The sequence below is a fragment of the Filicampus tigris genome, chromosome 13 (assembly GCF_054856515.1).
Source record: "Filicampus tigris isolate MCC_2025a chromosome 13, RoL_Ftig_1.0, whole genome shotgun sequence".
Taxonomy (NCBI): Eukaryota; Metazoa; Chordata; class Actinopteri; order Syngnathiformes; family Syngnathidae; genus Filicampus; species Filicampus tigris.
The window spans coordinates 12390653-12410639 of record NC_141229.1 but is presented as its reverse complement, the minus strand read 5'-3'; the positions used below and the strand labels follow the sequence as shown (position 1 = coordinate 12410639).

General features: G+C 41.9%; 1 protein-coding gene across 3 annotated transcripts in view; it reads left to right on the top strand.

The window, feature by feature from the left end:
* The window catches only part of asap2a (ArfGAP with SH3 domain, ankyrin repeat and PH domain 2a), a 51321-nt gene that overhangs the window by 5499 nt on the left and 25835 nt on the right, over positions 1-19987 (top strand). For 2 of the 3 annotated variants that reach the window (XM_086049404.1, XM_086049403.1), the window contains exon 2: positions 13825-13897. In XM_086049404.1, coding sequence (XP_085905530.1) covers positions 13825-13897 — 73 coding nt within the window. Of the gene's footprint in view, positions 1-13824; positions 13898-18071; positions 19018-19987 lie in introns of those variants that run through there. The other variant, XM_086049405.1, reaches the window with a different exon arrangement.

Below are 19987 nucleotides of genomic sequence, written 5' to 3'. Positions count from 1 at the left end.
GATCATATCGCGATATTATCGTATCATGACATTTGGATATCGTGACATCCCTAATTATAACACATACTATTCACAATCTAATGTTCGGAAGGTAAGTATTGTCCATTACAAAATTCAAGGTTCTATAAACTATTTCGTAAACAATACTCATTGGGCTGCTCAATTTAAAGCAAACTCTCATATTTTTATGCACGGTATTTCTTTACACCCAATTTGTATCCAACACGTGATAAATTAGGCTCTGAAACAAGTGGCTATTAGGTGCAATTCATAGCGCTCCTTTGTGTGTGTCTGTGCGTTTGCATGTTTGCACTTGTGTGTGCTGGTGCTTGCAAAACCACAGCGGTTAAAACCTGTTTGTCCACTAATAGGATGTTAGGCTTTGTGCGACGACCCCTCTTTGTGCTTCTGGAAAGCATGACTTTTGTGTCTCCACTCTTTTCACAGAGCTTATAATTATGATGTGCAATCAGACGAGTGGTGGTCTTTTTGGATCACAATCAATTTGATTAGGGGAACGGAGGAATTAGCGGTTGTCCGTTGAACTGCAAATGAAAGCCACTGTAAACGAATAGTTGAAAATGGCCGCGGTGGTTGTTGTTTAATCATGTTATGTAGATCCAATTAAATGGATTGTGTGGCAGCTTTTACAACTCGATAAATACCGTCTCTTCATATGTTGTGATGTGTCATGAAAAGATACCGTTGCCTGCTTTTCCTACACCCACATAAGCATGATGTAGACCTAAGCTAGCTATGCATGCATTTTGTCACTCTGACACCCACAGTTGTTCCTTAAAATGGTTGGTTGACTGAAGAAATTAACGTTACTACAAGTGACATTTATATCATTAAACCAATGAGTGGTACACTTCCAAAAATGATTTATCAAAACGTAAATGCTTTTCTCTTTACGTTTTTGAAATTGGCTTTTGGCAGGCAACATGATTCATATTCGCAGTAAAGAAATACAAATTCCACTTTCCGACACATTTTCAAAATATCTTGAAAAAATGGTTCGTCAAATTGTCGTTTTTTTTGTTTTCAGGTACGAAAGGGTCTCGTACAAACAGCCTCATCAGTGGGATTTCCCTTTTTTTGTGTTTCTGGCAGTTGCTGTTGAACAATTAAGACAAAGCCAATTGAGTTCTCTGCTTTGTATGTAAAATTATTTGACCTCACAAGCGCCATTAGAAGGAGGAGTTGACAATAGCCCCAGGGGCTGAGTTGACCTCCTGGTGAAGTATTGATCTTGGTTAAAATGCTTCCACCTTACCTTGGGGAATATATCTGTCTGAGGCTTGCCCCAGTTATGGAATGTTGTCAGGCAGAGCACCACCCAAAGTGATGCATTAAAGACTTGTTCTGTCCTTGATACATCTGCCTCCCCAAGTGCATCCGCTTTTACCTCAGCCTGATGGCAGGCACTTATGTTTTCTGGCTGGACTCAGGATTCTGGGTTGAGCCAGCCACCGAAGGAGTGCTCAGTTTTCAGGCTTGCGGTTGCGAAACAATCCTCACTAATTCATTTGATCCCTTTGATCGCACCTCCATCTCCACACAACTGTAAATTTGCATTTTGCACATTATAGTTGTCTGACAAGTACAGTGCTTGAGACGCTTGACTTCTTTCATATTTTTCATTTGTGTTGAAAGACTCTGTACCAAGAGTTCTCTATTGATACCTGATGTCTTCCACCTAATCCTTCAAATTAACAATTCAGTGAACAAAGGCTGCATTCAGACTGCAGTCATACGTATGTGATTCAAATCAGATTTCTCCTCAAATCCAATTTTTAGTGCTGACTGTCCACACAGTTTTTAGCAAGTGTCCAAATCGGATTAGGCCCAGTTTGAACTGGACCAAATTATTGACACATCTGACAAGTTGCTGTAGCAACGACGTTGGAACGCAGGAGTTCTCCTGCACATATGGTGTTCCACGTCATATAATTGCGACAACGGCAACACTCAAAATACTTTCAAAAATTGACTTGTTTTGATGCATACCCTCGAACTTTGCTTATATGCCACTATCTCCCTACAGACCGATTAGGCAATGTGTTTCCCTTCTCTTTCCTGGGACCGCTGTTTTCAATTTCTTCGATGTGCTCCATTCTTTACCGCTCCACACTTCGATTGGTGCGCTCTTCTCTGGCGCATTGGCTCTTGTCCAAATCGGATATGAAACTACTTCCCAATGTGGTTTCAATCCGTCTCGCAAAATCGGATTTCATGTGCTTTGTGACTGTTCGGACTACAAAAGAGCCATCCAGTTTCATTCAGGATGGGCTAAAAAATCTGATTTTGGTTGGCAGTCTGAACAAGGCCAAAGAGTTTCCTGGGCCCAAATCAAATTGTAACACTGCAAACATTGTTTGTCGTTGCTAAAATGGAATCATTTCCTTCATCCGTTCTATTTTCCCACTTGGTATCCCCATTTATTGGTCTTAATTGCCTTGGTGAATTTATTTATAGTTAAGTCATTCATCATGGGTCATGGCCGCGGGTGGTGTTGAGTGGACTTCTAAAGGCAAGTGTCTTCAGTCCTCCAGCTGGCTATCATTTCATCCAACAGAGGTGTTTCACAGCGGTATGCCAGCTATGCATTGGTCAAACAAGTTGCCTCGCTGTTGATTTTGTAGCTGGATTACTGTGGAATTCCTCTGGGAATGGTGATCGTATTCCCAGCATCAATTAAGCAACGGCTGGCACTGGCTGTGAATGCCATACCAGCCTTTCAGATTCCAGATGGTTGAGTATAGCAATGTAATGAGGCTCGTTAAAAAGCAAGTAGCTTTCTATGAACTCAAGAGTTCATAGAGCAGTTTATGAGGTCCTTGTGTGAGTATGTTTAGCCTATTATATTTTTGTAGCCACAATGAGCCCACAATCAGGATACCACTTGATTTCCTCCTCACTTGATTCTGGTCTTCGTCTTCTGTGATACGATCTTGTCAATTGGCCACACTTAATAACTCTCTGCGCTACATGACTGTTATTCTTGTTCGCCACTACCGGGTGCTCAAACATCTCATTTAATACGATCCATTTTATGGCCGATGTGATGACACTAGTTGGCAAGTGTTCTCTTGTGGATCTTGACCATGTGTTGATCTGTCGTCTTGGGTTGTTTCTGGGCTTTCTACAGCTCCGTTTCTCCCCCTCAAATGTTTGGCGGGAACGGTAGCGGCCATGCTGGGAGCAGCAGCTGCTGCCTTAGAACAGGTGGCTCAGAGGAAAGTTTTAACAAGGATTCAGACACGTGGATTATCAATGCGCAGAGAAATCCACATCTAATAGCCTTTGAGACACATGGATGGATGGACAAGTACTCACACGTATTGCCTAAATGGTCAGTTGGTCCCAAGTGAGCAGATATGGCCAGTCTTGAGTACATCTCCTAAGAAGCTTAATGCTCCCTGTAATTGCAATGGCATTCTGGCAGGATTAGCACAGTGCTTGTGTCTGGCTTCAGCCATACACGTCTACATCCAGCACTTGTGTTGATAAATATACTGACAAAAAACAAGACTTGAGATTTATACAAAATCCCCGTTATCAAAAATGTTTCTGAATAGGAACTGTCTACGTCCTTTTATGAATAAGAAGCTGGTTATTCACAAACATTTTTGATTTGGGTACTGCTGTTAAAACAGTTGTATCATGTATCAAACGTGTATCATTGTCTAAAGTGGACATACATACTGTAAGTAATAAACTGTGATCCTAAATGTCATCATTGTGATGCAGCTACTTGCGCTGCACCAGCTAGCTAGTGTCAAGCTTTGGCTGGCTACTCATGCGGCTACATTGTGGGGTTGCTCCTCTTACTGGACCACATGCAGCAGCACAAGCACAGGCAGACACACAAATGAAAACAATGTAGGACAATATCATTGCGGTCTGTATCTGTGAGTACTGAGCCAAAAAGGAGCAGGCATGGAGAAATTGGAACGAGGAAGTTGGCGTATCTGTTGAGTGTATTTACTTGGTTACAGCAGTTGAATTGTCAACCAAGATGGCATTTAGCAGCCAAAGTAAGAACACAACCACCATCGGTCACCAGATTGACTATATAGCCATGTTTTTCTTTTTTTTTTCTGTCGGAGCAGAAGGAGGAGCTCCTCCTCTTCTCCACTGGAAGCCACTCCGGTCTGAACTGGCGAATGAGCCACAAGCCATGCTAATTTTTAAGATAACCTAATATTGACGCGGCTTGCTTGTTTAACACCGGAGTTAAGTGCTTGGGTTATTAAGTCCACTTTTCTCACACGTCTGGCTGGAACCACGTTAAAACTTGAGCGTATCCAACAAGATATCAGGCACATTTATAAAGGTCCAAGATATTTAAAGTAGAAAAAGTAAAGAATGGTAGGATAAATTTAATATCAATAATTGTATTTGATTGTTTTCACAATAGATTCCTGAGTTTTGATTTTTACTTTTGAGGTCCGCACAATAAATGTTCTCAAAATTACATCCCTCGTCTATACTGCTTATCCTCACAAGGGTCACGGGGAGTGCAGGAGCCTATCCCAGCTGTCTTTGAGCAGTAGGCGGGGGACACCCCGAATTGGTTGCCAGCCAATCGCAGGGCACACAGAGACAAACAACCACTCGCACTCACAATCACACCTAGGGGCAATTTAGAGTGTCGAATCGACCTACCATGCATGTTTTTGGAATGTGGGAGGAAACCGGAGTACCCGGAGAAAACTCACGCTGGCACGGGGAGAACATGCAAACTCCACACAGGGAGGCCGGAGACGGGATCGAACCCACGGCCTCTGAACTGTGAGGCGGACGTGCTAACCAATCGTCTACCGTGCCGCCTCAAAATTACATCATTAGATCTTTTTTTCTTTCCCCCACCTCACCCCACCTTTGCTTCTAGAAAAGAAAATACAGTTTTCTGGATGACTTCATGGGAATTCATTTTAAAACTGTTGATTATATAAAAAAGAAAACCAATACTTTCATATTGTATTAACGCTCCAGAAAATTATAGAATTGCTCCTCATTCATTCGCAAACTGCTCAACAAAGGAAAAAATATATATTTTAAGCTTGCAATATACTCTTAAAAAGAAAAAAAAAAGGGTCAAATTCTCATTTAAAGTCAGGGATAAGCTGCTTTTATGCCCTGCTGTTGACTGATTATTGCCAAACCACTTCTCAGATTTTGTTTGGTACTACGTAATTCCTGTGGGGTTCTTGGTTTGAAATAAGAGGCGTTGCAACAGCCCATCGGGACTCCTACTGTAGAGTTAACGTTATCACGCAGGGACACACTCTGTCAAGGCCTTCATTATGCAGAAGCTTTTTCTGTCGCTCTTTTAGGGGCAAAGGTTACCGTCTGGACCCAATCAGTGCAAAGCCACCATCTTAACCAGTGCTTTATCAGAAAAGTTCAAACGCTCCATTCGACCATGGTGATTGGGACTTAGTGGTGGTGGTTTTGTGTGCGTGTAGGGGTTGTGTGTGTGAGTGTGGCTGGGTCAAAAGCACATGACATGATCCTCATCCATCAGTCTGTCCTCTCCCAGATTTCCTGAGACAACCTCTGTTGCTGGCTATTGTCCTCTGATGGGCTGCACTTCTTCCATAATGAACTCCGCCATTGATTTGTAGTCCGGACCACTCTTAGGACTGTTTATGTGGGTGAGTGGGAGGGTGGCTCCTTACAAGATGTGTTGTCCTGTTGTCACTTTCACTCAAAGACGTGACCCAGAATTCTTCTCGATGGGAGAATTTATACCATAAGTCAAAGGGGGCTCTTTGAGCAGTCTGAATGAATTTGTCACATTTGACACCAGACCAAAACATGTGATTCAATTGTATAGTAAAGTGAAGATAATTGGGGAAGTCTGTATTATTGTAGTAACTCAAAAATACCACTTGAGGTGTGTGCCACAATATGGCAACATGTGATCTGGAACAAAATATTTGAACTATATGGGTACATCTCTGGAGCATTAGGCTAAAGAACCCATAAAAGTCCAAATGAGCGAAAGCTTTTTTTTCATAATTGTCCTTTTATCATTACATTGTGGCACCTGGTTCACTGAATTATAACATATGATACAAAGTATCATCTGCATTTTCTGCGTAGTCATTTTGGGAAACGTGGCTTCAAGATAAATGGTTTGCTTGGTGATCAAATTGCACAGGCGAATGCAGCTGTCATAAGATTATTGCTTTTTGGAGACAGTGAATCCATCAACTATCGCAAAAGAAGCTCCAATATTGGCATGCTCCAGCCTCCTCCTCTTTCTTTCGACTGTAATCCCGCTTGATATTGCAGCTGATTAGAAGCCGGCATGCACACACAATTTCCCTTGCAACTCTCCACAACACTCTCGCGCTCCATTTAAGAGTCCAGTAACAGCTCCCGCTACTGCTCTGACACCGGGGGGGTTTACGCAAATGTTCATGTGAAAGAGTCAAAGTGAGTCTCCAAGGTGAAGTCAACTGTTTCTTCTTTCAAAAAAGTAGCACGTTTGGTCCCGCCAAACATACTTTGATGATTCTCCTGCTGCTTTATCACCTTTTTGAAATACTCAAAGTGTACAAGGTGCCATCAGGTCTCCACTGTCTTTGTGTTTCATCATCTAACAGATGGGATTGAAGTATTCTCTTGTGCTCATAACTCACTTATGCTCAGAATGATGGAAAAGGCTTGGTGGAAATGCCTCAGTCGCCTGGGAAAACCAAACGAAACAAATGGCCCGCCCAGGTCCTTTAACCTTGTAAAATGCGAAACGTCTCAGCAGTGAACATGAAAGTTTGTTTTCTCTTTGCACTGCAGCTGATGTTGACACCCTGGCGTGACTTTTTACAGTTTGCGGCAGGCCCTGGAGCTGCTGCTCTCTTTATAGCGAAACAACTTTGGAGTTGTGCAGAAAGACCTTGACAGTTGACATTGACAAAATCTTAAGTGTTTCTATGTGAATCATTTCCTGATACAAAATGTAGCACTTAGGCTTTGTTCATAGGAGATTTACCCAGTAAAATGTTTAAAACAGTTTTACAAAGGTATTGTCCTCATCTGCCAAACTCAGCGCTGGCCACACGCTGCCTGGGCCTGAGGACAAAAAAGCTCAAACTCAAAAGCTTAAAGAGACGGTGGGGCCGGGATTGTTATGTTTTCACTAACAAGTTCATTTTATATATTTTTTTTTATCAGGAAAATGAAAAGAGTTGTCATTTTCTATTCTGTCAATAAATTTGGGAGAAATTAGGAAATAAGTGACTCCATAAATTACGCCTCTTGTTAATGAGGAGAATAACCACGCCCCCTACCGTTCTATCCTTGTTTGGTCGGAGTCACGGGAGTAATCGATTCCAAACTCTCCATTGGAAATCATTGTACTTTCATTGCTTACAACGTTCAAAAACGGTGATCAATTGGCACCAAAATGTATGTGGACACCTTTACTAATGACTACTTCAACATATCAAAAGGATTAACCTCTCCGTGGCTGATTTATATGAGAATGAGGAAACGTGGAAGTGAGCAGAGCTGCAGAGATTTATGCTGGGACGAGCGCACACTGCTTCTTTGCTATAAAAAAAAAACAAACAAAAAAAAAACACTGATTCTTTGCTGATCACAGTTAGGACGGGCGAGGCATTTAACACCAATCAGGATATTTACAGAGACTGAAGTGGGAATGAGTGGACGTGCACATTTATTTGGATGAGGAATGCCCCCAGTTTTTCGACCGACAACACGCCGTCCAATGGAACGTAACAGCCGAAACGGTGCGTTCCTTTTTGGACGTGACATCAACACGAGGTTCAAAAGACAGTTTGTCAAGGACCACCACACCCCGATATATGTACTTCTCCACCATCTCACCATTGGCACCTTCAATAACAGTAGGGAGTGGAATAGAGGTCGACTTCCTAAAATCAATAATCATGTCTTTGATTTTTGACCATACACATTCATTGCCAGATGTCTGAGACAATCTTGGACCAAGCAAGCCGTCCGCTTAATGGGAGCCATTTACCCCAATCCCGTTTTTGAGTTTCATCACATGCACTCCAAATCAAGTCCGTCCTCTTCCTGTTGTTGCCTTCATCAGACTTTCCAATGACTTACCTGGGAACAGAACATGTTTGTAACAGCCCGACTGTAGCGTTGTCTCGCCTCCTCCGGTTACTGCCCGCGGGATTATTTCGGGCCTGCAAGATGGAACTGTATATTTGACATATGTTTTGAATGAGTCACGGCTTTTCCGCAGGACGCACACTGCTGTGTTTACACTGACTGCCAACATGTTGAGAGCTGCGGAAAGCAGTTTTGACTGACCAGGAGAAAACAGGTGGAGAACAGCCATGCAGTGTATCTTAGTGTGCCCTTCAGGATGCTCCCAATTCAATATACATATATACTTTTACAGAGTTTGGCTCATTTTGAGCAGTCTGTTTTTTTCCACAGCATCTTGCAACTCATTGACTTAAAAGTTACAAGCTGTCTACACCAATACGCACGTCCACCAATTAAATGGGATAATTAAATGCCAGACTGCTGCCTTCTTATTGCCTGATATCATCTACCTCATGTGGCAGACTGTTTACTCACATGACTGCCATGGGAAGGGAGGCTTACTGGGTTAAGTAAGGTTAGGACTAGCCTTGTAAAGTGAGATCAGACTCCTTCGAACTGTTTACGTTTTAGTTTATTTGTATCTCTTTGTTTATACGCGGGCGGCACGGTGGTCGACTGGTTAGCACGTCCGCCTCACAGTTCAGAGGTCGTGGGTTCGATCCCGGCTCCGGCCTCCCTGTGTGGAGTTTGCATGTTCTCCCCGTGCCTGCGTGGGTTTTCTCCGGGTACTCCGGTTTCCTCCCACATTCCCAAAACATGCATGGAAAGTTTATTGGACTGTCTAAATTGCCCCTAGGTGTGATGGTGAGTGCGGATGTTTGTCTCTGTGTGCCCTGCGATTGGCTGGCAACCAATTCAGGGTGTCCCCCGCCTACTGCCCAAAGACAGCTGGGATAGGCTCCAGCATGCCCCGCGACCCTTGTGAGGATAAGCGGTACAGATAATGGATGGATGGATGGATGTTTATACGCATGCAGAATGCCGACTGATGCTTTGAGGAAAGTGTAATAATATAGCAGTGCAGACATGTTGTCATTGCAGGTACTTGAGCGATACAAACAATGAGGTCGGGTCTCTTGTCTGTCAGTCATTCCAGCATGAAATTGTTCAAAAATGTCTTCAAAGAAGAAGAGAGCAACAGTTAAACAGCACAGCTAGATGGAGCTGCTGTTGTCAGTAATACCTCATTGTAAAAAAATATATAAACCTAAACCAGCAAAAATATTTTACACATACAGGTGACAGCCATGAAAGTTGTTTCGACTATTTAGTAACAAGAAGGCTGCCATAGTCTACTAGGTTTACTATTGTTTTTAGGACCGCTAAACAAGACTAGTAATGGCCACTTCAATCTCCTCAAAGGATGCTGATTAGGTAAGGAGAACAGTTATGTAATTTGTTGATTTTTGATTTATGTGTGTGTTTGATTGCAAGATTACACAAAACCTATGCAACCATATTTCACAAAACCTGATGAATTGAAGGAAGGGGCCAAGAAAGAACCCATTCAGTTTGGGTGCAGATTTGGATAAAGATCAAGATTGGCCCATGTTTATGTTTTTCAGTTACAGACCTCTTGTATTGGGACCAAGTGAGGGTAGTGTTGTGTATAGCAGCTACCATTCCTTTTGTAACATGCATTACCACCATCTCCAGGACTGGAATGGAACGGTATCAACTGGATGGCCAAAGGTTTTCTATCATATGAATCATTATTTGGATTGTTCAACCTTGGTGGAGGTCTACAATCAACTAAGGTTTGTTCTTGTAATGGTGATTGGTTGCATCTTGGACAAAAAGAGTCCTGATATGTAATTCAGTTCTGTCACAACATTAAGACTTAAAAGCATTCCCCAAATACTTGTACAGGGTGTCCTCTGTTTACGATGGAATTCCCAATTTTTTGGTGCGATCTAACATAAGTTTGTCACTAACCTACACTTACACAGTAATAAAGTCATGATTACAGTAAGTATTTGTATGAAAAACACTTCCAGGCCATAAATATTAAATCAAATGAAAAACATTAAGTATGACAGTATGTGATGATAGTTAATTCCACGATGTTCGTCACCTCGAAATGCTGTATGTTGGTACCATAAATCGAGGATCCCGTCCGTATCGCTTTTGACATGACATAATGTGCTTCTGCAGAATTACACGGTCAAGTAACTTACCACACATTAGCGAATTTATGCACTTACACTCAATGTCCCAGTCACTTAACATACTTTGCATCGAAACTCAGTAAACGTCTAACCATAAGTAAATGGATCTCCAAGGCAACGGCCCTCATGACCCACTCAGCCATGCTTCGATAGTGCCTGTAGATGTCCCGCAACAGATGGTGCCTGATTGTAATCACGTTGCTAGTCATAATGATGTCATGTATTATTTTAGTTGAGTAAGAGAGATTTGGAATTGTCGCCCATGCACGAGCTGCTATCGAGGGAAATGCTGACGCTGCAGCGAGCGTGTTTTGTTAAGCAGCTTCTATTGTATGAAGATTCTCCTGATCCTCCACTTTTCGGAAGCCCCCAAGGCAGCGGAATTCCCCTGGGAATTGTTTCTGGGTTGAAACCAGCTAATTTTAGAGCAGGGCCTGCGCTACAAACAAGAGGGTCGAGTTACTTGCCTCAAGCCTGCAGAGTGCAAACATGAGAAAGCAATTGCCACTTTCACATTGAGAGGCTTTGCCTTCTCCTGGCTGATTCAGTGAGCGGCCGTGTGTTACAGCTTGGACTGGTCAAATTGATTCACAGGGTGATTACAGGCGTCTTGTAGCGGTCAAGCAGAGGTTAATCAGGCCCATCAGCAGTCTGATGGATAGAGCTTCTTAGCTGATATGTGACATTTGATTTTATGAGGTAAGTGGTCCGCAAAGGCTGCTCTTAAGGTTTTCTGGATAAATGTGGTTCTTTGCCAATATGCACTTAATGCCTGGTGTCTTCCTTGCATTCACTAGACTCATTTTTGTCAAAGCCTCAGTGAACCATGCATTTCAATATTGCAATATTAGTACAGTACCATGGTTTGTCTGCAAAGAGCCATCTTTGTATGTTTGTGTTGTGGAAAAGGCACACCAAAGATTTTCAGTCGACCCTCTCTTTTGAGCCCAAACACAAGTCCATAAATGTTTTAGTGAACTAGCCATCGTACAAGTATAAAGAGAGGCTAACCACTGTAAAAATAAAACTCAAAGATGCCAAATAAGTAGGTAATGGAGTGGCAACAGGATGCAGAACACGTCACCTTGACATGAGCTATCGGTATTGCTGGAATTAATGTGTTGTTCAGTGTATAATACGTGTCTTTACACACAGTAACATTAATTTGTATATTTAACTGTTATTTGATCAATTGTATTGCTTAGACTGTGAAGCCAGATTTTTTCCAATGTCAAGTAAATTCAATTCTTGGTTTTATGACTTTCATCACACCTCTCCATCATTTTACCATGCTGGTACACAGAAATAAGAAAAGCTCAATTAAAAAAAAAAAAAAGCGCTATTTTGCGTATTTTTCCTGTTTGCGCTGTTACGTCGAGTTAACGCTTCCTAATGGAGCTGCAATGCATCCAGTTCAGTCTTGCCCCCGCCATGTCTTTCAGCGCGAAAGACAGGGACAGGGACTTCTACTATCTTCCGTGATTAACAGAATCGCGTATACTGTCACAAACATGAGCGGTAAAGACGTTTTTTTTTCCGGAATAAGTGTTTCTATGCGCGCCGATCTGATTATCAATTGACATAAACCACCCCTCTGGTTCGGAGTAAAATCATGATCGGAATGGGCTTGATTGGGTCAGAATATTCCGAATGTGGTTTGTACATGAAGCATTATTCTGATCAGGCTTTTCATCCGCTTTTCAATAAGTGTGTCCATGTAAACGTAGCCAGTAGTGTCTTGTTACTGTAGGAATAATGTACACATATACCATTTTTACAATATTACATGATAGTGTTGTAGTCGAGACTACACTAACCATGACCAAGACATTAGCAGGACCAAGACAAGACCAAGACTCTATGTATAACAAAAATCACACAAAAAACAGAACAAAATGACCAGTATTTTTTCTTCCATTATGTTTGCAACAAAAACAAATTTTGCTATGTTGCTCTTAAAATAGCACAGTAAAACAAATTTCAAATTTATCTCTCATGTCCTGACACGCCGTGATAAATGTCATTTTACAAAGAACATTTTGCCTCTGTTGTGAAAACTATTTTTTTTTCCTTTTTTTCCTTTTTTTTTTTTTAAACAGTGCACACTGGATTGTGTGAAGTCTGAGCTGTGAATTTCTCTTTCTGTGGGGCAGATGCAACTAATTGGATAATGACACATGACATAAATGAGTAATTTTCCAGGCGCCTAAGGAGACAAAACCATGGCTTTTACATACTTACACTGTTGAAAAAAAAAGAAGGGTGTATACAGTGTTTTTTTTCCTAATACTTAATCTAGACATTTGTCGTTTTATTTTTTTCCCCCCTATTTTCTGTAGCGCTCATCCTCATTAGGCTTGCGGGTGAGCTGGAGCATATTATCTCTTTGGGTGAGACGTGGGGGTACACCGGACTCATCGCCAGCCAATCACCGGACGCCTGTAGACAACTAGATGTTGTGACATAGCATTGAATCTTCCTGTAAAGTCTATTTAAATTGTGAAGTAGTCTTAATGGCTGTATTTAAGTAAATTGGCACCTTGACAATTTATTACTTCGCCAAGTAAACACATGACTCTAACAAAGCCATGCTTGATCCTGCCGGCTTAAGCGATTCTTCGCCTGAAATATGAGTTTGTGTGTACAGTACTGTGGATAGTGCGTCTGAATGGGAGTCATTGTGCCATTCTTGTATGCAAAGTGTCTGGAGCATCTGATACATGTTAAGCAGAGGTGGGGGGGGGGGGGGGTGCGTGTAGGTAAACATGGAGCCAGCTTTTTCCCGCTTGAGCAGACGTGCTGAATAACCTACAAAAGCCCCCCCCAAACCCCTCCTTTTCCTTCGAGACTCACTCACTTGTCACGGGTACAGTGGCGTATTGTCTCAGGCTCAGCTACATTTTCTGACTATACATTTATCAGTCATAACATTAGGTAGACCTGCACTATATAATGAGATGTAGGTTGAAGAAGAATTCTGTATTTACACATTTGATAATGCTGTCTTGTCAGTTTGACCGTGCCAAAATTAAACAATGTTGTGGTTGTAGTGATGCACATTACACCTTCTACTATTTACCTAACCCTAGTTACCTTATTGAGCTACATGAGTAGATGTTCTGGAACTGGACTTCCTCATGTTTGTCTCTCACGTAGTGAGTGTTAAAATAGCAAACTACTGTTATCGTAGCAGCTCACACACTAACAAACACACACACATCCCATAAAATACAATAACTGCGGGGAGCACATGTCTATTTTTAGCACCTTGAATAATGCATGACTTTGCAGTCAGTGTATACAGCACACAGACTCTGCTCTCCACATGCATGCAGAGTGTGACGTACAAAGAAGCAACACTTGCGTAGCTCCTCCGCAATGCAGCGCGCTATCATTTATTAGCTCCATGTTAGAGAAATAATGATGACGTGAATTGCTGTCATTTCCGGGAATCTCCACTATTAGTTTGTGTGACCTTTTTCTTGAATTAAATCCTGCTTGTCTCACATTTTCTTGTGTTCATTTGTGTCTTTTTCAGGCCTTAGATGTGGACCGCAGTGTTCTATACAAGATGAAAAAGTCAGTGAAGGCCATCTACACATCTGGTTTGGGTGAGTTTTGCTACTTTTTTTGTACCAACATCAAAAACGCAAAGCAAAAGGTTAATTTTGGGTCACTCTTGATATGCAGGATTACGCACAAAACACCAAAACCAGCATCGGGAAGTAGGCAGCGTCGAGAACCCAAATACAGGGAAGCAGGTGAAGCAAGGCAGGAGCACAGGGAGGACAGAATAATATCTATTAACAAAAACAATAGCATGAGTACTGGGATAGGATCTTAATTTAAAGTCAACAAAGTCCTTATAAAAAATTCAAAAGTGAAAGTAACAAAGAAACACTGGGAAACAAAACTCACACTGCTGCAAGTAACAAAGACTGGACAAGGGTACATGTCAGCGACAAAGACCGAACAAAAGGAGGGGACTAAACACCACCAAAGTGACGAGGCAATGACAAACACCTGAACAAGACATAAGTGGCATAGGGAGCTGATTGGAAGACACAAGGGACTGGGCTGATGAGAACAGGTGGACGGTTTACTCAAGACAAGGAGGAAAAATGATGACTCGGGTTTAAGAATTGTTTTTATATTTTGAGCTGTTACAGTCAACTTGTATTGGGGCCAAGCGGAGACAATGATGTCTCACATTCAGAAGATGGCCCTTTAGTGGAGAAAAAGCTCATTATTTGAAACACTTATTTTGGAAGCAGCACTGCAATATCTCCCAGTGTGTTCGGTTGTTTTAATCAAACAAATCAAATGGAAAACTTGGTGTCGCTTTACACTTTAGTGTCTCAGAGTTAGGGATGGGCACATTAATCAGATAATGCATTACCAAAGATTTCAGTTTATGCTAAATTGATTGTTGACTAATTGCGTCTCAAGCAAAATGGAGTGCATTTCTTGGCTGCAACCAGGAGATGTGATGAGAAAGTAGTTTGCTTTCTAAAGTGGAACATGCTGCAGTGCCCGCTCTGGGAAACTGAGCTATCGCCATGCAGAGCTCAGTTATGGCTCTTTCAGGCAGCAATATTCTGCTCAACACAACACTGGCATAAAAACAGGAGTTCGAAATATTAATATTATTATATAGGGCATTCGGATACCACTCTTTGGTCAAAAGTAGTTTTCAATCAGCATGGAGTCATGCAGTTTTTCCAGGCTGCTCAGCCCCAGAGAGTGCCTTTTTTCTCCCCACAGAGGTGCTACACTGGAGCTGCTTCTGTAGTCGGAACACGTACATATTCTGGTTCAGAGAGTGGAAGGATGCACAGTGTGTGTGTGTGTGTGTGCGTGTGCGTGTGCGATTGGCTATGCCAGTGCTGAGTGTTTCCCAGTGTCTTTTGTTTGACCTGACAGAGCCCCTGCTGATTGCGAGAAAGAGAGGGAGCCAGAGCGAGAGACATGCGAACAATGTGCTGGGCACGTCTTTGGGTGAACACTGCGAGCTCTGTTGTGGTCCCCGCGACAGCTGTCTGATCCCGACTCTCAAAGGAACAGCTGGGAGGGCCACTGAGGCGCGGACACACGCCTGCTTTCACGTCCCGTCACTCAGTCATTAACACGCATCACTGGAATTGCGTCTTAGTGGGCGTCTGCGTGAACATTAGCAGTTTGCTGGTTTTCCTTGCAAATGCTCCTGTTTGAATCTGCATAATTAGTACGGGAGTTGGAGTTGAGTAAAGCAGTGTGCACATCCATTATACTAATATTCAGCGTTATTTGAGCATTACTCCTCTCTTTCAATCAAAGTCGGCTAAGGCCCAATTGTCAGGTGTCTCCAAAGTCAAGTCAAATTTATTTATATAGCCCTTAATCACAAGAAAGTCTCAAAGTGCTTCACATGCCCATAGCTGACAACATATTAACCACATCGCCTGATCTTAACCCCCAGGAATGCAAGGAAAAACAAAATGGATGCCGAGTGGGCAACATTTAACACATATGATACTATACAATGTTGGTTAAAATGATGTGAAAGTCAATCAAATGAAGCGCTGCAGGAAGATAACTTCATTAAAAGTGGGTCCCTGCCCAGTTGGTCAATGTAGAATTCTCCATAGCAGCGCCTCACAGGATGTGGTCAACCTCCGATCTTGTAGCGGTCAGTTGCTGTGGGATCGAAACAGCAACCTCCAATTTGGTCATCTTCACCTAATTCCCAAGCCTAGGGAAAAGGGAGCAGAGAAAAGAATAGAAGCGGCAGTAAAGAGGCTAACAAATACTTCAACTAAATGCAAAAGTATACAAATAAGTCTTTAATCGTGTTTTGAACATTTTTACTGAGGTAGCGCCTCTAATATCCATTGGTAGGGGTTTCTAAAGCACTGGTGCCCCAATAGAAAACACTCTAGAACCTGCGGACTTCTTTTTGGCTCTCGGGATCACTAAACGGCCGGCATTTTGTGACCTAACGTTTTGGAACGGAACATATGCTATCACTAGATCGACGAGATAGGAAGGTGCAGCGGTGCAATATTTTATAGGTAAGTAGCAAAATCCTTGAAATCGCATTTTAAGTGGGCAGGGAGCCAATGCAAATTGGCTAGTTTCGGAGTGATATGATCGAACTTGCTCGTTCTTGTCAGGAGTCTAGCTGCAGCATTTTGGACTAGCTGCAGATTTTTAATACTAGGCATGGGAAGACCAGAGAGCAAAACGTGACAATAATCGAGGCGAGACATAACAAATGCATGGATTATAATTTCTGCATCACTATTGGATAGAATTGGACAAATTTTACCAATATTGCGGTAATGGAAAAATGCAGTTCTAGTAATATTCTTAATGTGTATTTGAAAAGATCGAGTTGAGTCAAATATAACACCGAGATTTTTTTGTTGAATCACTTTGGGTAATTGTACATTTATTGAGACTCGGAGTGGTTTCCTTAAATAGGTGCCTTGGACAAGCAGGGCCAATAATCAATATCTTGGTTTTATCTGAGTGAAAAAGCAAAAAATTGAAAGACATCCATTGTTTAATCTCAGCAAGGCACCCCTCTAGATTACAGCAATTACGCGGGTTTGTTATTTCCAGCGGGATATATAATTGGGTATCATCAGCATAACAGTGAAAACTAATGTTATATTTACATATAATATCACCAAGCGGAAGCATGTAGATGCTAAACAATAGGGCTTCAAGTACAAATGGATCCCTGCGGGACTCCACATGTAACACTACAGAACTCAGAAGTCGCATTACCATGAATTACACGGTGCGTCCTCTCTGAGAGGTAAGAATTAAACCAAGAAAGTGCTGACCCTCAGATGCCAACACACGCTTCAAGGCGTTCTAATAGTATGTTATGATCGACGGTGTCAAAAGCAGCGCTAAGATCGAGTAAGAGTAGTATTGATGAGGTATTGGAGTCCATAGCTAAGAGATCATCATTCACTTTAGCAAAAGCTGTCTCAGTAGAGTGGTCGGCTTTAAATCCGACTGAAGAGCAATCTTAAGCGATTATCCTGTGATGTGTGGTGTGTTAAGAGTGATTTGTCACTTTCACAGATGCATCCAAACTCCAGACGATGTGATTGTGTAGAGGGTTAGGGTTAATGGGTTAGTGTTAGATGACAAGATAGATCAAGTTATATAAAAATGACAAGGAAAATAGTTTGCAACCGCAATGTAGTTAACCGCATATAAGCAAACAGTTAGCTTAGTTTTTTTCTGTTTCTTGTACAGCCGCTGTTTCTCCTTTGTATTTTACGGCAGTCTGTATAACTTCTGGAACGATGTACTGTGAATACTACTATGAATAGGCTCCGCACTACATTTTATTTCCTCTTCGTGTGTGGGGTCTCGCATTTAAAAAAAATCGGAGGTGCTAACAATCGTGATGTGTGCAGCCCGCTTTAGGAGCAGGTCAGTGTTGCTTGCTTTCATTGCAAACAGCATCATGAGCTGTGACAACAAAATGAGAAATCCATTATGGTGTTTACAGTAAAAGCACAGTATAAGTCACTGGGCTTCTGATTCAGTTTAACCAATAGAGCCTTGCATAAACATTTTTTATTAGAAAGTCTATGACCAAAATCTACCCGGAGTCTCATATGTTTAGAATACAAACAGGTTGGCTTCATGAAACCCTGTGCGGCGATATTCTTTTGGTCTCCTCAATTGTCTAAGTCTAATATAAATATGCAGGGGAGTATTTGTGAAAACACGATCATGCCATTATAGTGTTAGAAGATACTGTAATAATATTTGGGGCATTGCACATTTTGGATGAGAAGTGAATCAATACAGTATAACTAAACCCAACATTCTATAATTTATGTCTGTATTGTGCCTTACCACCCATTCCTACAATTGCGACTAAACTTAACTATAAAAGCATGCATGGTGGTTTGCACATCTGCCCCACAGTTGAATTTGCGCATGACTTTTCCTCCCACACATATATGTGTGAATGGTTGTTTGTCTGTATTTGCCTTGTGATTGGATGATGACCACATTTGAGAGAGTGCAAATAGATTTTAATTTCGCTACCTTTACATCTGTGGCCTGTAACATTTGCAGATTTTGTGTATCTTTTTTGTTGCTGCAAAGCTTCTTGCTCCACACTTCAGCCCATTTGTCATTAAGTGAAAATGAGTTGAAATGTAAATATTAACTTTGCAAGTCGATTCACCTTATTACCCCTAAATGTTTTACTTGTACCCATAATATTTCAAGTCGGGGGCCACTGTGCTCCTAGCAAAAAAAATTAGTCTGGACTCTGGAGCTCTGCACATTATGTTCGACGTTTAGTGCTTCTGCTGTATGAGACTGGATGTTAACCTTGCGAAACGAGATTACAGAAAGTAAATGATGCGTCATGTTGACACGTGGGGAAACAACCCTTTTTTTCTCTGTGTGTTTACACACGGAAAGTTCCCTAGAGAGGATGCTGCGGGAAAAAAAATCGACTAATGAGCACGGGGAGTTTCGTTCACCAGTGACTGCCTCCTCATTGGGAGTGTACAACCCCCCCGGAATTGCCATGTCCTGAGCCCCTTGTGAGGTTGTGTGTGAGTAATGATGACGAGGAAGAGGATGAGCAGAAAGATTGGAGGAGAAAATGACATCAGTTTTTCTGCATGGTTAGCATGTTGAGACGGAGCCACAAGTTACTTGCAGACACCGAGGGAGGAGGAGTACTTGGGGAAAGTCGAGAAAGGTGAGCAAGAGAATAAGAGTTTGCTGCAGTGACCTGTCAGCTTGTCAGACAGACAAAGGAAATTACTGCATGCATGACGATACACAAATGACGATAAAAAGAGTAGAAGAGAGTCTAGAATGAGCTATATTAATATCTCCCTTGTGCGCCCAATGTAGTCACCAATGGTGAAAAAGGAAAAGGAAGTGAAAAAAAACAAGTTCTTTGTACACCGCGTGTGGGGTAAAATATTTGGTGAAAGCCTTGACGTGACTTGACCTTGTGTCTTAAATTAGATTTGTCTGATGAGTTTTGCACTTAGTGACTCAGAGGCTTTCAGCTAATAAGTCCGCGCATATCTGCCAAGCCACAGACATGATGTTATCCAGCCCCATCTATAAACCTGACACATGGCTGAACACGGATTCTGTCTGCTTTTCATCTACAGTATGTCTGCGTCTGTTTTTGTGAGTCACGGCAGCGTCGCTCCAGGTGTCTTTTAGTGCTCACCTTTGCATTTTTACACACTCCTCCTCTCTGTCTTTTGAAGCGCTAACCTACCAGTGCCACGCACACACACACACACACGTCATATTTCTTAGTGATGGTTGTCATAGCAACAGCCCCCCCGAGCCCCTTCCCAAGCTACGTTGCTGTCCTGATTATATTAGCTGTTCCCCTCGCACCCAAGACGACATGTGGATAAGCTGCTCTTTAGACACAATGGAAGATTCTCATCACTAGTAGTAGTTTGTGTGTCTTTGTTTTTTGTTTTACACCTGCTTTATGGTGTTGCTTTTTTTTTTTTTTTTTTTTTTTTTTAAATTTTCAGCCACAAAACAACGGAAATGACATTTCTTTGGACTTTACATATTTGACTATCAAAAAAAAAAAAGAGTGTTAGGCCCACCCTTAGTGGCAACATTGAAAAAAAGTAACGCTCTACATTTACTGTGTTACATTTACTCAAGTAACTTTTGCAAAACTTGCT